A 13,416-nucleotide genomic window follows, 5' to 3' on the forward strand; every position below is an offset into this window, starting at 1 on the left:
GGAAACAGTTGACGGAATCCGTTTGTTGCCAACCGATGTGGGCAACGTGCACCTGCCATAGTCAAAGTGCCAGCTTCCCAGTACTTCAAAGACTTCTGGATGGACTTGGTGGCTGTATTCACAAATGAGACTTTTTTTGATCTGGCACAACGGAACGTGCCAGTAGTTGGAAGACCCGCACAACTCAGAGAACCGATGCTTTCCACAGGACGGGTGTGCAACGTTACGCGATCACCTGAATACGGAGCCAATCGAAGTGCAAGAGAGCGCCACAGATTTTAAAGGAACAGAACACAAAAAGTTCACAGGTATGGCGTCAAAGTCTGAGTCTGCATTACAAACGATCTTGAGGAATCCGCCCCCCTGGTTGGATTTTGGTGTATTATGGAAAGGCCATTAACACATTCCTCCATTCTCCAACTATATCTGCAAGACACCAAGTTTTTCAACCAAAACTAGTTATCCAAGATGCCTCTGGATGAGTGCCGACGCGGACAGGAAAACGCAGCTGGCTGACGGAAAGCAGAGAGTAAGGAAATGTGCAAAAATCTAACACAATAGGACCCTTCTCCCTGAAATTTTACTTTGTTTTGAAAAGTACTTCTCCTTCCTAAACACTATTTACGTTAACACGTCCTGGGTTTGTTACTGTTATTTTAAATAAATATGTCCATTTAATAATAAATGGGGTGTAATTTCTAATACAGAAACTATTTAGAGACATAACCCACATCACCAAAGCTTTTTTGGGGTCTGTTATTTTTAACAGTGTAAGTCAATGGGTGCAGGAGGGGGGGGGCTTCCTGATAAAGCACTAAACGGCAAATCACTCGAATGACCGTTTGCCCCCCCACCCCCCGTTCTCTCTCGACCTTCTTAGAGTCACCGACATAAAAGTCCGACTGTACGATGCTAAGAATGTTGAAACTATTTTGAATGATGCAAAAGAATCAACAAAGTCAAGAAACAGACACTTGCCCGTCTCTTCCTTGGCCCCTCGCGGGAACCGGCTCTGGTTTTCCTAAAGATCGCGCGTGTGCGCTGTGCCTAGTTTCTAGGTGTGGGGGTGCATCACTGGGGAAGTGAACACTGAGTAGGGGAAGCGAGCTCTAAGTTCAGATGACACAGACGTGAAAAGCAGGGAGATCGGCAGGGCGTTCGAGAAACCGGAAAACTCCCCACCACAGTGAGCTATAGCAGCCGTCGACCTCCCGGACCGTCGGGGTGAGAGCATGTGTGCGTTCCCGGCGGATCGCTGCTGTGTGAGAGGCACTAGGCCGGCCCTGCGCGGCCGCAGAGGGGCGGCCTGGGGGACATAAACACACGAGAAATCATTTAAGAAGGGACACCAGGAGTGAGGTAGGGACAGATAAGGAAAGGGCAATGGGGGGGGGGGGTGGGGGGGCGGCAGAAGTGTAGACAGGCCTTGAGGAACAAGCAGACCCCGTGGTTAGGACAGGTGAACAAGCATGTCGGGAGGAGAGCAGGCCCAAGGGGACGAGGGGCGCGTGGGAGAGCTCAGGATGTGAGGACACCACGGCAGCATCGGGGAAGAAGGCGGGAAGGGAGGTGGGGCCCTCCTGCGGGAGGCCTCCCAGCCAGCCCCCCAGGCCTCGCGTGCCTCACTTTGCAGGCAGCGGGGACAGAAGGCAGATTGGGGAGCAGGCCAGTGACGCGGCCCAAGAGATGCTTGTAAGAAATTCATCCGGCCGGCTGTGTAGGCAGGACTGGAGGGGGTGCAGAGCAGCCCCTCCCCCAGTGGGTGGGGGCAGGACAGGCCTTTATTCAGAGGGCACAGCGTGTGTTCCACAGAGGCCGGAAGGATGAAAACCCGACAGGGATTGGAACCATTAAGCAGCTTTTAATAAGGAAACACCAGGCCCCAAATGGCGTCACTTAGGCCAAGTCCTCAAACCAGGGGCGTAATACCTAGCCTAAGTGCTGTTTCAACCTCTCCCAGAAATGCAGTCTTAACCGCTCAGCCTGGAACTTTTTCAGTCAGCCCCGCACCAAAGAGTCTGCCACAGGGGCCTTCTCCATCCCCTGAAGAAAGATGAGGTCCTCCGCATGGTAAGACCCCTTGCTTTTCCCCCCTAAGGGACAGGGGCCTTGACCGGAACAATGCTTCTCTTCGGCTAAAACTTTCCCGCCCTCCACCCTCTGTCTGTGGAAACCTTCCAGTTTGAACAAATATTCAGAGCCCCTCTACTTGCTAGACGGGATGCGCCAATGGATTCGTGAATCATTTAACAAAACCAATTAGATCTTTAAAATTTACTCAGTTGAATTATTACTTAACACGGTCGACATCACACCACATTTTATAGGAATGGCTTGGCGAGAAACAGTGAAAGAATTTACGCGAACAAATCGTCCTAAGGGCCATTCCCGAGAACGCAAACTAATCCGGAGGGACGGAAAGCAAATCAGCGGTTATGTGGAGGGCTAACGAAGGGACCCCGGGACCCCTGCAGATCCATGGATGTGTCACCATCTGCCTTGTGCTGCTGGTTTCACTGGCATATTCGTACGTCACACTTATCAAATAGGCCACTTAAAATGTATGCACTTTATTACACATGTCAATTATACCTTCGAAACAGTAAAAAGACCTGCTTCTCAAGTCTGATTTTTTTTTTACAAAAGATGCCAGAAAATTCGAAAGGCTGTGAATCCTCTTGGGGAGCTAAGGACTAGCAGCAAAAGGCAGGAGCCACAACCACCACTCGGTGACAGGCAACTGAAAGGGCAATTGCCATCAGGAGAGAAGACCTTGCTCTAGCTAGAGGGGATGAAGGATGTGCTTTTTACGGCGTGTGGCAGGCGGCCTCCTAAGATAGGCCCAAAGATCCCTGATCTTCACACGCCTGTGTAATTCCCTCTCCCCGCGGGCGGGCGGGACCTAGGGACTTGCTTCCCTGATGAGGTTTCCAAAGACCAGAACTTCTGTCTTGCTAGCACTTTCGCCCTCCTCCACTCACTTGCTCTAATGAAGCCGCCTGCCGGGTCACGAAGGAGCCACGGGAAAGCCCACGTGGCGAAGGACCAAGAGAGGTCTTGGGCCAACTGTCTGTGAGGGACCGAGTCCTGCCAACGAGCACAGCAGCAAGCTGGGAAGTGGATTCTTCCACGGTCGGGCCTTCAGATGAGACTGCGGCCCCGGCCAACGCTTGCGTGGCGGCCTCGTTAGAGACCCAGAGGCCGCTGAGCCAAGCCCAGACTCCCGAGCTACAGAAACTGAGAGAATATATGTTGCTTCTATCGGCTAAGTTCAAGGCTAATTTGCCATGCAACAGAAGAGAACTAAGACGCAGCCACAGCTCTACAGCAGAATCCTTTCACATGTTAGTAAATACAGAAAGATGCCATGACGACATAAAAATGTCAAGAGGCGTTCACGTCAGATTCAGTAGCACCATCTGCTGAGGATGTGGCGATCTGGTGTGGGGCATCTTGATGGTAAACACGTATACAAGTTGCCTCTGGGTTTCAAGCTGCCATTTTCTTCAGAAAGGTGTTTTCTGAACTGAAATGATCCTCTGCCAAAGGTGGTATAACGAGGAGCTATTCTCCTCACCAGGGTTATGACCCTCTGTGAGTACAGCAGTGTCGCTCCAACCGCAGAGGGCACTGATTAAAACATATCAACTTCCCGGGACGCACCCCAAGACGGACGCATCTCGGGATGGTGCAGAAGGAAACAGCTCAGAGAAGGACTTGAAAGAGACCAGAGAGGCTGAGCTTCCAGAAAGAGCCATGGTACTCTCTGAAACAGGGCTGGGCTTTAGCCTAAAGCCTGTGAACGGCGGATCCCCTCGGGGAGCAAGAATTTTGGGGGCTGGAGAGAAGGAGAGGGAGTTTGAAGATCTCAGGAAAGGGAGTGATTAGCAAATCACTTGGGTGCTGCCTCCCCTAAGTAGATTAACTTTGCAACGTGGGCTAAGAATGCAAGTACTTTAAGTCAGGGGTTGGCAGGATTCCCCTCCCCCCCCCCCCCACCCCGTAAAGGGCCAGACAGCAAATATTTCTGGCCGTGCAGGGGCATGGGGTTACAACCACTCAATTCTGTTGTTGTGGCAGAAAAGCAGCCACGGACAATCTGAACGTGAACGGGTGTGGCTGGTTCTGACGTTTTACCACAAGAGTTATTCCTGGGGGGTGGGGGGGGGGGAAAGCAGTGTCCACAGAAGATTCCAGATAAAATGCAAGCATGATGATCTTCGGAGAAAGCCTCATCCCACCTAAATGACTCTCTGACACCCAGAGCTTTCTGTTTAGCACAAAAGCCATTTTATATAAGCTTCTGACAGACGTGGCAACGCGCGGGTGTGGGTGGCTTATTTGTGAGCGAGCAGAAGGGATGCCCGAAAGGACACAGCCTAGGGGGCGTTGGGGGGGGGGAGGGAGCAGCCTCGAGTCTCCAGCAGCAAACTTCAGCTCCGTCCCAACCACTTCGCAGTATCTCCCGTTCGCTCTACGGGTGGCAAAGGGTCTCAAGACACAATCCAGTTTCGTTAACTCTCAACAGAAAACACAGCACACGAGGGGTGTCATAAAGGAAGCCGAGACCAGATGTCACTGTGTCGAAAGGACTGAGAATCACTGCTTTGAGTAATCCACGTCGGTGTCCCTAAAACCAGAGGTGTCGGACAGAAAGCCCCAGACCAACATTCAATAGTGATCGATCTGCTTTGCGTCTCGGCTCCGTTCGTTTGCTGCCCCTGAGCACGGTTACATAATCAGGCGCTAATCACAGGCTAACAACGTAGCTGACAAAAAAAAAAACGAACAGTCACGAACAAGAAATTATATATATTTGGCTGACATAATCATAGTCTTTGGTAAATACGCCATAAAATCGTTAACTGCCGTATACGGCACATTTTTTTTGGTGAAGACGCACGCAGGTGATTTGAAAATGGAGTAAGTGCAGGGCGCCTGGGGGGCTCAGTCGGTTGGGCGTCCGACTTCAGCTCAGATCGTGATCTCACGGTTCGTGGGTTCGAGCCCCACGTCGGGCTCTGTGCCGACAGCTCAGAGCCTGGAGCCTGCTTCGGATTCTGTGTCTCCCTCTCCCTCTGCCTCATCCCCTGCTCATGCTCTGTCTCTCAAAAATAAACATGAAAAAAACATTATAGCAAGAACCTAAGCTGTAATACACTTACGCTGCGTCCACTGTTAGCCTCTGCTTAAGCAGAAACACCGTGACTTACTGGAAGCCCTCGGACTGGGCCGTGTGAAGGAAGAGGGCTTCTCCAACCAGACTCTCGTGAACAGGGAGGCCCGGCCATCGGAGCCCAGCAGCACGAGCACACCGCGGGTTACAGGGGACACCCAACCGCAGAGCCTCGACGGTGTCCGCAAAAAAGATTAAGGTCCTTTACCCCCTTGAAATACGGTTCAAGGGTATTCAGTGAAGACCCCACATGTGGCGGCCTGACAGCCCCAGGTTAGGAAAGAGAGACACCCCACGGCGACCCACACCCGATGGCACTTCCCGGCACGTGGGCTTCCTGCTCGACTCTCAGAGCAACACCCACATCCCCCCCCCCCCCCACGCTCTCCCCATACCCTCCAGAGTGAGTAGTTCCTACGTGAGAGGGCTCGCTCTCTCCACTTCCAGAACGATCTACTGCCGGCCGTCTTAAACCAAGTATCAGAACAGTTTGGAGCGGGGAGCCAGGCAGAGAGGGAAGCGGTGATGGGCAGAGGGGGCGGTCCTGCTGCTCGGCTATCAGACGGAAGGCTGAGGAGCCATCCCTGGTCCACCTGCCGATAGCGGTGAAGGAAGAGCGTCCTGCAAGTCGCCGGACTGTATTCAAGAAGGTGAGGAGGGACATTTGAGAATTTCTCCCAAGCTCCCGGTAACCTTCTCCTCGCCCTCTCTTGGCCACAAGGAAACAAACCTTTCCAGCTTTCCCTGCCCCTCCCCCACTCTCCTTCAGCAAGATTTTCAACAAAGGGGTGAGAGATCAAAGGCCACTGTCCCTTAATGACCACCTCTCCATAAACACAGAGGGAAGGACTCCCTGAAGCCATTCTCAGCCTTTTCCAGAGAGAGATTTCTAGATCTCTTGAGGATAAAATCACTTCGATTCCTTCCCAGTTCTCCCTTCTTACTCTGAGCCTTCCTCTAAATTATTGCTTCTCTTGGGGCGCCCGGGTGACTCGGTCGGTCGAGCATCCGACTCTCGCTGTAGGCTGAAACCGTAGTTCGTGGGATCGAGCCCCCGCGTCAGGTTCTGCGCTGACAGCGTGCAGCCTGCTCGGGATTTTCTCTCCCCCTCTCTCTGCCCCTGCCCTGCTTGCTTGCTCTCTCTCTCTTAAAATAAACATCTAAAAGGAAGTCGATTAAAAAAAAAAAATAAATTAGTGCTTCTCAACCTTAATGTGCGTTGGAACCATCTGGAAGTCTTGTTGAAATGCAAATCGTGAGCCGGCAGGTTTAGACTGGGGCCTGTGACTGCATTTGTCATAAGCTTCCAGGTGATGCCAATTCTGCGGGTCCACAGATCACACTTTTCTAGCAGACGATTTCCCTCCTCTCAGACCCCACTCTGAAGCCTGCCATCGCACACCTGACAACGGCAGCCTCGAGTATTCCCTACACGTCAAGCACGACATTCCATCGAAGGCAGGCGCGTCACCGAGTATTCCTTCTACTGCCACCAGCCCAGGCCCCCGGGCAGCATCACCGGGGATGGTCCACGCGGCCACCACCCTCGGATTTCCCGTCGGCCTGGAGAACGTGTGGATATCCCCTGGCCAAAGCAGTTACGAGATGAAAAAGAAGAAAAAAGAAACCGATGGCAAAGGTTAGTCATCCAAGTCCCCGAAATGTAATTCTGTTGGGAAGTTACGCCAGAAATGAGGAACATCGAAGGATCAAGGTTTGCAAAGCAAAGGGGAACCACATCGACTTTTCTAAAGGGGAATAAGCGAGTTGGGGTTAGGAGGGGGAGGGGGAGGGGTCACGGCTCTAAGAGCTGCGTAGGTGGGAGAGGCGTCTTCCTTTGGCAAAGATCTGCTCAGCCTCTCTCAAACCTCCCCCCCCCCCCACCCACTGGAAAGAAACGAGAACTCTGGAAAAAAAAAAAAAAAAACCCACCAGAGCCATATGGAATTCTCTATTTTTTCCCTCACACCATCTGGTTTGGGATCTAAGTACAGAATGGCAACTGCGATGATTTAAGAGCCAACGAAATCTCCAAGCAACTGGGAAGGCGCTAACGTGGCTGGGCTCGGTCCCCTCACTCCGGGGCCCCAGCTGCCTTCTTCGTACCTTGCTGCGTAAGGTCTGTGCGGCTGGCTCCGGCCACGCACGGTGCCCGGTGTGGGTGCCACAGAGGCGTGTTTGTTCCAATTATTTTAGCCAGTACACAGAAAGGGAAAACTGCGTGCGGGGAAAGGCCGTCACAGGGTCTGGGAAGATGATTCTCTACACCGAGTTCAGTTTCCTCCTGCTTAGACGAGAGCCTGCCTGTTCACGGAATTCTCACCTGTTAAGTGTCACCAGCGACGGGACGCTATCAAGAGTTCGACATGTCTCATCGTACCGTTCCAGAATCTCCCAAACCCCGAAAGCGAAGGACTTGGGGTTCTTGGGTGGCTCACCTGGCCACAAGACCTGTTCCGATCTGAACTGCGTGACCACATCTGACCCGAACGGGCGAGCGACTGTTCACAGGCTCCACGTGCCAGACTTGGGCTCTCTAGGGAGACGAGCGTGCTGGGCCTGTGGGAGCGCCCGGGCCTGGCTGGAACAGCGTGCAGCACACGGGGTGTGCACCCAGTTACCTACCCAAACACCCCCCACCCACTCCCCCCACTCCCGTGCCCTGTGCGCATCTCATGGTGCTGGGTTGGGGGTGGCTTTTTAACAAGAGTTTGAGATAGATACAGTTCACCTACACAAGTCGCCTGACTTAAGTGCACAATTCAACGGCTCTGAGTGAATTCACAGAGTTGCACAGCCATCAGTAGAGCGTAACTTTAAAACATTCCCGCGACTCCCCAAATCCTCAGCTGCTGCCCACTCCCCCTCTCCTCCAGCCTCCGGCAAACACAAACCCACCTTCTGTCTCTCTGCATTCGCCAATTCTGGAAACTTAACATAAATGGAATCAGACAAGAGTTGGTCGCTTACATCTGGCTTCTTGTACTTAGCATGTTTCTGAGATTCATCCATGTTGTCGTATATCAACATTTATCCCATTTTACTGCTGAGTAGCATTCCGCTACGGGTATATCATGTCTGACAACACTTTTTAAAGTATTTCTTTATTTTGTGTGTGTGTGTGTGTGTGTGTGTGTGTGTGTGTGTGTGTGAGTGAGAGAGAGAGAGAGAGAGAGAGAGAGAGAGAGAGAGGCACGCAGAGAGAGAGGGAGACAGAGAATCCCAAGCAGGCTCTGCACTGTCAGTGCAGAGCCAGACGCGGGGCTCGATCTCACAAACCGTCTAACGGGAATTCTTAAATCAAGATCCCAGAACCCTCTCCATTCTTTAAAGGATCTAGAAGAACAAACGTCTGACGTGACTTCTTGCCTGCTCTTCCTAACTGGCACTGCGAGTGTGCACGCATGCTCACACATGCACAAACACACACACACACACACACACACACACACACAGCTCGTGCCTAACAGCCACATGTCAGAATAAGGAATGTGTAATTCAAGATGTACAATTAAATCCAACGTCAGATTTCATGTTAATTAACCTGAAGCCACAATTTAGGTTTCAAACGAAAAAGTTCTATTCAATTAACTAGAGGCGTTATGACTCTGTAACTCAATGCGTGTCTTACACTCTACGTCAGGGCTGCTCCTATTCCAGTTGGAGACCCACCCTGTCACTCCTGACCGGTTCCCGAAGAAACACGCGGTGCAAGGACTTGGGAGGACAACCCTGTTGTCGGGTTGATCTGCTCCACCACCGTCCCTTTTGATCCGAGTCTTAAGTAACTTGAAGTCACTGGAGTTTTAGCTGACCGAGCTGGGTTAATAAGATCTGTGTAGACTTTGGGAACATGGAGGGCGGGCGTTCGCACCGCTCACTGTTCTCCCTGCTTCTGGACCCCCACGTGTCCCTCCAACCTGGCACCTTGCAGTTCTGCAAGACTAGCGTTCCTTGAGAGCAAGGAAATGGGAAACCAGACCCAACAGACCTACCTGATGGGATCGAGCACACAGTTATCCGATCCTCGTGTCACGGGCTTGGATTTTTCCTTGTCAGAGACAATGACTGATGTTCCGACAGAGCGCTCCAAAGCAGTGGGGCCAGGAGGCCCACTGGGGACCCTCATGGTACTCTTGGAGCCAAGGCTCCTGGAGCGTCCCGGCCCAGGTCTCGGTGCCACGGAGGACACATGTGCCACAGACCTCGCCCCCCCCACCCCGGCCCCTTATGGGTTCAGACATTGGAAATTTCGGAGGTAACCCAAAGGTTTATGTCATTGCACACTGCTCCCTTTGAGAAGAGGAGGGGAGGGCAAGGACAGGGGAAGGAGGGAGAAGAAAGAGGCAAAAGATGGGGTGGAATGGAGAGGAGGAGAGAAAAACAAAAGATGATGACAAAGATTTTAAAGGGCCAATTCCACCCGCGCCCCTGGGAACAAATTAACGCATCAAACACAACATGAAATATCACCACACTGAAAATGCCATCACAAATATTAAGGGTAACAGTCGACTTGCTATTAGAATTCACCCCGAGGCTGTATTTACCTGGACTGCTCAAGGGGCTAGCCCTGTCCCCCAGGGTTGGCACGGGATGATACTGGTGGTTCTTTGAGCCTGGGTACATCCAGTGGTACCTGCCAATTTCCATTTCAGCTCTGCTGTTCACTGCCAATTTCAGGTGGCAAAGAGTCAGTGTCTCTATCTCCGGCAAAGATTATTTATCAGCATTTATTCTTTCACCATAGAGTTAAAAGGAAATGGGGCGCCTTTTCAAAAAAAAGCTACTGAAATGCAACCTTTCCGTACCGTCTTATCAACCGGGCAGGATGAATCGAGACCGTTGGGAGGCTCCTCCGTTCTTGAAGTTTGCACAGCTCCGCAAAATTGCCTTTCTCCTCCCTTACCGTCGCCATTGCCCCCCCCCCCCGCCCCCCGCCACCCACCCGCAAAAGGCTCACTTTGGACAGACGCTATTCCTGACACAGAGTAGGCTGCTGGCAACTATTAGTTGAGTCACAACCTTGAAACCCCTAACAGCTCATGAGGACAGCTCTGGCCGGTTTCTGTCTGAGAATCCCACAAAACCTCTCGAGGGATTACGCCCTGTGGGGTGCCACAGATAGTTAAGGATAAAAAACGATCCTGATGTTGACGTGGGCAATTATTCGATCAGAAGATCAGGTTATAATGCTCCCTTTGGCCCCTGCGAGCAAGGCCTGAGGAGACGGCCACGTGATGAGGCAACCAAGCCCGACCGGGTGCGCTCAAGACCTCGCAAAGCCTGGACGAGACCCCGGCTGCACCCGGCACGATCTCCGAAAACTCTCAAGGTTCTTTCCGACTGGGAAGGGGAGGCTTTTCTAGGTGGTGTTTTAAAGGAAGCCTTTTTGGGGGCGCCTCGGTGGCTCAGTCGGTTGAGCGTCCAACTTCAGCTCTGGTCATGATCTCAAGGTTCATGAGTTCGAGCCCCACATCGGGCTCTCTGCTGTCAGCACAGAGCCTGCTTCGGATCCTCTGTCTCCCTCTCTCTCTGCCCCTCCCCTGCTTATGCGCTCTCTCAATAAACATTAAAAAAAAAAAAAAAACAATTTAAAGAAAGGTGGCTTCAAGGTAAAGCAGAATTGTCTTTTCAGAGACGTTTGAAGACATTTTAGGGGGAAAATGGTGCTAGGGCAAGATCAGAACTCACGATGAAACTACGTGCCGCTGTTTGTGTTGTCAATAATGGGGAGGGCAGCTCGCACGCACGGTGCTCGTGATACACCGCCATCGTGTAACGCACGCTGCACCTGTTACCTCAATAATCCAAGGTCTGCTATCTGCCACAGCCATCCTATGAAATCAGTACTCTTATTACTCTGCCTTTATAAATGGAGAAACCGAGGATGGGGAGAAGGGAAGTCACGTGCCCACGATCATGCAGCCAGGGGTGAAGGAGCCTGGGAATGAACCCGGGCCATCGGACTAGAGAGGGGACACGTGTGAAACCGCCAGATTGCCCTGCTGCGTGGCCTCTGCATTTGCTACAAGCTTCTACTCTTGCCGAGGCAGTGGTTAGCTCAACAAGAGGTTTTCTGAGGTCCGCGTGGAGGTGAGCCGTGCTTCTGTGCCTCCGAAAGAAACGTCTCAGGTCCCAAGCTCCTGATGTGATTTCAGGGCTCCGAAAAGGACTTAACTCTCCACTTTCCCTGGGTTTAGACTCTTGCCTTACTGCTCAGGAGATTCCCGCTCAGATGTGGGTTGTGCTACATACTCCAAGAGCAAAGAAACCCAGTGGGGCTGGTGGAGAGAACCAGAAGCAGGTCAAGTGTCTGTGAGCCCTTCGCATCGACCTCAAGCAAGACGATCCCAAGTAGTTCGATCACTTTTGACCGGAAAAATGCTTCGTCGTCCTCTAAAAAAATTTCTCTCTCCATGCCCAACACACAGTAGGCGCCTACAAATAAACGAATGAGTTATTTGGCTGAAAGCGAGGCAGCACCCTGGGACCCCGTGGGTCCAGAAATGGACCTCCGGGCCGCCCAGCACACTGACCTCACCCAAGCCAGGCCATGCGATTCCCTGAACCTCTGTGCCCTAAGTTTATGTTTCCTGAGCATAAACATGGCGGCCACGCCAGACACGCCAAATTCAGCATAAAAATGCTACCGCCCCAGCAGATGTGGAGACAGGATCAGCAAGCGGATGGCTTTTTTCCAATACTTCTGGGAAGGCCTTTCTCCAACAGTAAATCTTTAGATATGAAAGAAAAGAAAATCATGTCTCTTTTGTACACGTGAGCCAAACTTAACGGCAGTTAACGTGAAACTAGCTCTAAAATTGCAAAGAGCACGGTATACGTTTTTTTGCTTAAAAGGACAGGGTCCCCGGCCTTGGAAGGGGGTCACGGGATCGCAAGGAGAAGCCTCTGCGTGAATGGCCTATTACAACACCGTCGATGCCAGGCAATTGGCACGAGTTGGGAATATATACCCACACGCCAGGGAGATCCTGGCTTCTGGCCTACGGAGGGGAGGCTGCAAACGTTCCCCTTAGAGAGTAGAAGATCGAGATGGGCAGGAGATCACTCTAGATTGTTGAAGAAGCACACGAAAGAGTGTGACATCTGAGACACAATGTATAGTTGGGGCTGACGGGAGCGGTTGTGGCTGATGGCGATAGTCACAACTGTGGCTGGTTGTCACCAAAGGTGGGTATGAAACAAACAATGGGCAATTGAGGAAAGGAAAACAAAACAATGCCTTGTGCTTTTTTTTTTTTTTTTCCAATGTACTTAGATAATGTGATTGATTTATGCGACAAGGCTGAATAACTGAACTGCAGACTGGTATCCTTTTTAAGCATCTACGAAATTATCACTGGAGGCAACTAAGGGACAAAGACTGAGCTTCCTAGAAAGACCACAGTCCCCAGGCAAGGTCTTTGAAAGCTCTGTCATCCTTCATTTTTAGGTATTATTTAAAATATTCAAGGAAAGCTACAACCACACTACAAAATATGGCGGAGGTCAGCAAACGACAGCCACCTGTTTTTGTAAATAAAGTTTTATTGGAACATAGCCACGTTTATTGGTTTACTATCCATGGCTGTTTCATGCTACAGTGGTAGATCTGAGTAGCTACCACAGACACCGTGTGGCCTACAGAGCCTAAAATATTTACTCTCTGGACCTTTATGGATGAAGCGTGCTGACCCCGGATATGGAACATGGCCAGTAAGGCTTAAATACAGAAAGAAGTTAATGCAATTAATCAAATCAGCCTCCAGAAGAGGAAAGGACTTTATTTTCCCTTTATACGTTTTCTTTCTTTCTTTTTCTTTCTTTCTTTTTTTTTTTGAAAAGAAACGTCACCGGGCTGGCTAAGGATGAAAGTTCTCCTCCCTGGTACTGTTGCCTGCTATTTAATCTGCCACCGATCGGCAAAATTATGATGAAAACCAAGACTCTAGGACACATCATGGTCCCTAAGATGACTTAGCACCCTTCTATGACGTGAGCTGGGAGGACAGAAGACGAGCGATGTTTCAAAGGAGGATGTTATTAAGTGAATAAATCAACAAATGAATGAACCACCGGGTCCATTGGTGAAGCACAGACTGCAGCCTCCGTTGCTTAAAAGCCAGTGTGCGTCACCTTCTTCGTCTGTCCCACAGCCACCCCTCTTCCTGGCCAACCATCTCACGGGGTCGTACGTTTGGTTCCAAGGAGAAAAAAGCAAGAGAGTGTCTCTGGAA

General features: G+C 51.2%; 1 protein-coding gene across 6 annotated transcripts in view; it reads right to left on the reverse strand.

Annotated features, from left to right (window-relative positions):
• GPM6B (glycoprotein M6B) overlaps window positions 1-13,416 on the reverse strand; it is a 148,471-nt gene that overhangs the window by 22,718 nt on the left and 112,337 nt on the right. For 2 of the 6 annotated variants that reach the window (XM_045472600.1, XM_045472601.1), the window contains exon 2: window positions 9,727-9,846. The exons of the other annotated variants lie outside the window; for them this stretch is intronic. In XM_045472600.1, the coding sequence (XP_045328556.1) occupies window positions 9,727-9,846 (120 nt within the window). The remainder of the gene's footprint in view (window positions 1-9,726; window positions 9,847-13,416) is intronic. 6 annotated transcript variants of the gene reach the window in all.

The sequence above is a fragment of the Leopardus geoffroyi genome, chromosome X (genome assembly GCF_018350155.1).
Source record: "Leopardus geoffroyi isolate Oge1 chromosome X, O.geoffroyi_Oge1_pat1.0, whole genome shotgun sequence".
Lineage (NCBI taxonomy): Eukaryota > Metazoa > Chordata > Mammalia > Carnivora > Felidae > Leopardus > Leopardus geoffroyi.